We start from the raw sequence: 6,000 nt of genomic DNA, 5'->3' as shown, positions 1-6,000 counted from the left end.
GTGGAAATATACAGTGATATCAGTAAAAGTAAACTCCAGATATTCACAGGAAAGAAAAGTTCACCAGAGCATTTTATTTTTTTAGATTACCATCAACTTAATTCTAAAAGCATCATATAATATATCAACACTTCAAACCCTGAAAAACATGGCAGCATTATTACATTCATGTGAAACTTGTACTGTTAACCAAGCCTAAAGGTATGTTTGTGTGTGTTGCATCCATGGAATTAAAATCAGAGAAGGTTTCTCGCCACAGCATCCCTCCCAATAAAGCTCCTCTGTTGCACTGTGCAAGTTTCACTTTTCCTGGTTTTCACTGGTTCTGTAGTGTTCATCTGGAAGATTTCTCAATTTCTCTGCAGCCTAAGACAAAGACACAGCAAGAGAGAACATTTACATGGTTTTAATAGATAAATAAATCTGCCTTTTGATTGCACTAGAAAATATTTTTGCAGTCTGTCTTGAAACTGAAAGCAACAACTCGTACAGAAGAAACTGATCATGTGGACGAAGGCAGCTGTCAGTAATACTATTGTGATATATGAAGGCTGTCATCCTCAGATCCAAAAACCAAACTGCAGTGATATGACTGTCTCCTGGGAGGTAAAGATACCTGGACACAGTATGTCAAACATGCCATTATGAAGAAAAAAAAATAGTTAGTGTAAGTGTAAGTGTAGTGTAAGTAAGTGTTTCTGAAAATGTTGATCTGGAATAAGCAAGAGGTTGCACAGACCTGTTCAGGGGTGAGGTCCCTTTGCTCCTGGGCGAGCATCTCATAGCCCACCATAAACTTCTTAACTGTGGCTGAACGCAGCAGAGGAGGGTAGTAGTGAGCATGCAGCTGCCAGTGGGAGTTATCTTCTTTTAAATGGGGACCAGTTGGGGCTCCTAGAGAAAAAAGTAAGAAATAAAAGAGGAGATTAGACTGAAGACAGAAAACTGCACTCAAGTCACACTGTCTGCTGAATGGCAAATTATATCCAGATAGACTGAGGTTGTTATCATCTTTTTATATTTCCAAAGGTACCTGAGCTGTTTTACAATCATAAATGTCTGATGCCATCATATCAACAGCTTCCCAGGTTGTGGAGCATCTTGCATAAGAAGTCTGAAGAATCCATGCGCGTCATAAACACCAGCTGAGGTTTGAGCTTATGCTTCCTCTGCTGCTGTGGTGTGTCGCATTAATGCATGCCGTCTTTTGTTAGATACAGTTATCGTGTATTATGTCAGTATTTAGCTGCTTACTTTAATCTGGTTCAACACAAAAACACAAGATCAAAGGTTAAACTGAACTGACAACAAACTAAGGTCTCACATTGCAGCTTTTAGTTTTCTGGATATATTTATAACAAAGTTTCTGCAAAGTGTCCTATTGATGTGTCTTCTGCAGCTATTTAAATGGGTTTAGATGCGAGTTGTGTATGATTAAAGTTAATCAATTTGTGTAAGCACCAAGCATTTCAGTTGTCTCACATGGGTCCTAACCTTGGGTCCATATTCACAAATATACGCAACATTAATGTTTAAAAATCTTTTTTTTTTGCTTACATTGTCCAAATGGAAGGCAATGAGGTAATCAGGGGAGTATACAGCAGCTTCTACAAGGTCTCTCAAACATAAAACTGAAGGAAAGTAAAACCCTTGAGATATTAACAATAGCTTCCTCTTTTGAGCTAGCTTCCTGACAACGGGGGCTAATCAGACAGAGTTTAAGATGGCAGGAGGCCAACATTACAGAAACTGATGGTTAGGACAAAAAAGGTAGAACAATGAAAAGCCTGGAGGAACCACATAAAGGAGGGATATAGATGGATGTTCCCATTAGGAGACAATTATCCTGTTTAAAATGTCTTTGTGTGTGTTATTCCTGCATGTGTCGGTGTCTCGGTGTATGCATTGTTTAAGAGTTACGGATTCCACCGGATGGAGAACAACAAACTGTTGCAATTAGCGCTGAAACATTTAACGACATACTCATACAGTTTCTGAGCACGATTTCATGGAACAACCACATTATCATCCAGAATGTTGCAGGTTACATCTATAGATGCTGCACTACGGAGTCACGCAACAATTTGAACTCCCTGCAGGTCTTTCTGCCTCTTCCTGTTTCCCAGTCAGTAAATTCTGTCTCTGAAATGTTGAGTATTTTCTTCCAGGTTGAATCAACAGGTAGTCTAATATAATCCATGATTTCCCAGGTGAAATCTAACACCGTCTCTCTCTGCACAGCGGTAATTAGACTACCCTGAATAAAAGCTGGCCACTACCAAGTGAGCTAAAAGCGAACAGATTAGAGAACTCATTATGGGAGGCATAGATTGTATATAAAGAAGACAATAGATTCACGACAAAGACAATTCCTGGATTCACACAGTGATCCCAATCACTCCCAAAACCTTATCACTTGGTTATTATTCTATTTCGGAGATTTCCTCAAAATGTCATGATAATCGAACAATAAAATTTTAAGTTATGTTGCTAACAGGCAGACTGACAGAAAGACAAACCAGCACCACTAAATGTCAAGACAGTAATTAGAATCTTGTTGATGAGTGACAGATATAATTTCACCAAAAACAATAAAAAAAATTTAAAAAAAATTAAAAAAAAGAGAAGTACATGTCAGCATACTGAAAAAATACTTCAGTCTTCAAGAATCCAGAGAACTCTTCACAGGATCTGCAGCTGTCTCCTGCAACTGATTCTTCCATCGTCCATCAGCAGATTTAATAACATTTAATAAGAGTGTTATGGAAAGGCCTTGTTAAGTCAAGATCAAATCTGGCATGACAGAGTGAACAGTAATTGAGACAGCTAGGATTTTCTTATTTCCATAGTCCACATGTCACAATTTTCCCATGACGAAGCTTGAATCTCTTAATATCTACATTAAACTCATCCTCCTTCCCTTTCGGCTTTCTCTCTTTCTCAAGGTGTCGCCACGTTGAATCACCTGTTCCAACCAACTAATCCAGTATGGAAGTCATATTTGGATGTTTATTCTTTCTGACGCAACCCCTGCATTTATCTGGGCCGCGGACAAGCCCACAGACAATAACTGGCTAATATCAATTAAACTTATAACTAAAAATGCAAACTTTTCCTCAGTTTAATTTTTTCAAATTAATCTGTAGAACACTCAAACATCAGTGTATCCAACACCTACTGTGCTCTCAATTACTGCTAAACTCTCAAACCTTAAACAAAGACCTTTACATTTAAATACCTTAAACTCCTTCGATAGAATATTCTCACACAAAAAAAGGAATAAAAGGTGAGCCTGAGTCTCTTTTCAAAAGTTGAAACACTTCACTCTTATATGACCTGCACATTTTAGTCTTCAAGAAATAAAATAGAATAGAAGATTAAAACCAAAACTGAAAGAAAATGACCAGAGGCGAGTTTAACCCAAGATTTGCTTCAAAGATCTGATATTTGACAAGATAAAAAAAAAAAACCAGAAAGTGAGGCTATGAATTTGTCCTCTCAGGCCCTTTGTCCTGCCACACTTCACCTAGTGAGGTAGTGTAGATATCTTTTTTTTTTCCCCCAAAGCATCTTTCATGTGGGCTGATTTTCTCACAGTACCCTCATACTGAAAAAAGAAAAGACATGAAAGAAACAGATTTAGAGCCACATACACATCTATCCAGGTGGTACGCTTTAAAAAAAAAAAAGAAAAAAAAAAGGGAGATAAAAAAATAAATTACCGCTTCATTTTTTAAACTGATTAGCAATGACATATTCCAGCTCAAAAGAATGTGACAGTGTTACCTCCTCTCTGTGAGGCTGTGGAGTAAATTAAAATAGGATTAATTTCATCCTTGCGGGTTAGTTGTTACGAGTCAGACTATACTCACGCCTCATTGCACAGTGTCTCCTAATGGAAGATGAAACTGATCTGAAAAAGCTCCAAATTTAAAAATGATGGTGCAAAAAAGAAGGATTAGTGTAGCTCCAATATGCGCCCACAATGGCAATGCTAATACGTTGTTTGTTAGGTACGATATTTACTGGTTCCATATTTTCTTGTGTGTCAGCTAATAATGAACCATATGATGAATATATATTGTCACTATATTTTCCCACGTATGTAGATATCGCAGGAATTAAACCTGCAATCTTTCGCTCTTTGAATACTCCAAACTGACACTCCTTTCTGCCAATCATCACCTCATCGCATCACTGCACTCTGCTAATGTCTGCTTCCCTCACTGACTCACTTTAGATCAAATAACAACACACATAATGGCTCAACTGGGTGGAAACACACTTTTTTTTCTTTTTTTTTTGTACAGTTTGTGTTTATGTTTTATGTTTAGCTTCTTTATGAAAAACTATTTGTTCTGTAGTCATTTGAGGTGAATGCTAATGTACTTATGATGCAGATGTTTTGTCAATTGAATGTATTTCAGTAGCCTACAGGATGTTGACTTGCTTATTCACTTGTTATCTGCGTGATTAATGCTTCTATCATTTTCTGCTTCTCGTAATAGATAATAGGAGGTGCATTAAAATGGGTACAGTCAAGTAATAGCTGCACATTAGCATTTGTTAACATCAGCGCATCATGAGTACCGTAACTAAACTTGATTTTTTTCTCTTTTTTAAACATTAATTGTACCACAGCATAAAAGGTGCTTGGAAATTTTCTTTTCATTGCCAACTCACTTAGATGTTGTGGCTCTCACACTTTTCTTTGAGCAGCAAGCTAGCAGGTGTGTGTAAACGTTAGTTAGCTGCTTTGTGGAAATGTTCTAAACTGACTTATCTTTGTCATTACCACATAGTTTGTTGTGTAAAGTTCAAAACACTTCCAAATACCGCTTCTGAGTCTTTGCTATCTCTTTTGAGGGCTTTGCTCCCTAGTTCTGCGTTATTTCCAAAGCAAAATAGCAAACAACATTAGCTTACTTAACTGAGAGGTCACTGACTGATCACAGTTAGCTAGTTCTAAAGATCTGCTTTATCATCAAATACAGTCAACTTATTGAAGGAAAAATATGGTTTTTGACATTGAATGGTTACTGATGCTTAAATTCTTATCATATTCTAATGAATTTCCAAAGTTTGAAGAGAAAGTGACACTCACTGTCTCAAACCACCTTTGTTCAAAAGATGTGATGTTGAAAGGAAGGACAGGCAGGAGCAGACAAATCCATGAAATCGAAAAACGGTAACTTTTTACTAATGAGCAAAAAATATCCATCCTAAAGATGAAAGTCAAGTTGCTGACTTTAAAAAGCATGCAAAAAAAGCACAAAGATGTAATGTGCTGCATTTTTATATATTCAAATCACTGTAAAATGAAAGGCAGCAGTCATCATTCTTGTAAAGTGGCATCTTGTTTGGCAGAAGTTAAACATCTCACACTGATAAAACCATAAAAAATACTTGGTTTTTGTTACAGCTCGTCTATTCACAGTAACTCTCTTTTCCATACTTGCAGGATTGACACCACTGTTGCAGAGCTGTTTTACATTTTGATTCCACGCTTTCTCAGTGGTGGAACAACTCCCTGCCATGAATCTCTTCACATTTTGATTACCATTATAATCTCTGAAAGACAAATGTGCAGTCACAAGCTGTCTTCAAATTGAGCAAAACGGTTCAACCTTTCTTCATGCACCTTCAGACACAAAGAGTAAAGATAAAGCTCTGTTCTTCCTTCAAGTGGCCAAAAAAAAACAAAAAAAACAACAATAAAAATCTTGTTCAAAAATAGAAATCGTATCATTTTTGCAATAAAAGACATTTCTTTTGGCACATGTAGCTCTTGAAAAAAAAAAAAATATATATATATATATATATATATATATACTTTTATTATTTAAATATGCAAATGAACATGATGTTAAAGTTTTAGTCTCTTCTTGAAAAGCCCGACCTTATACCACAAGTGAGTGCCCTTAACCTGCAAGACTGTCTGCTTTACATACGAGAGAGGCTTCTCAAGGCTTTCAATATTCTGATGTGCCTGAGTGTGCA

At 36.7% G+C, this 6,000-nt stretch overlaps 1 protein-coding gene across 1 annotated transcript in view; it reads right to left on the bottom strand.

Annotated features, from left to right (window-relative positions):
- Positions 1-300: 300 nt before the first annotated feature.
- Positions 301-6,000, bottom strand: part of galt (galactose-1-phosphate uridylyltransferase) — a gene marked incomplete at both ends in the record, with an annotated part of 32,051 nt that continues 26,351 nt past the window's right edge. The window contains 2 exons of the mRNA XM_079256367.1: positions 301-366; positions 740-894. Coding sequence (XP_079112493.1) covers positions 301-366; positions 740-894 — 221 coding nt within the window. The remainder of the gene's footprint in view (positions 367-739; positions 895-6,000) is intronic.

Source organism: Telmatherina bonti (genome assembly GCF_933228915.1).
Source record: "Telmatherina bonti genome assembly, chromosome: 17".
NCBI classification, from domain to species: Eukaryota; Metazoa; Chordata; class Actinopteri; order Atheriniformes; family Telmatherinidae; genus Telmatherina; species Telmatherina bonti.
Note: the sequence above shows the minus strand (reverse complement) of the source record. Positions and strands in the feature narration are given on the sequence as shown.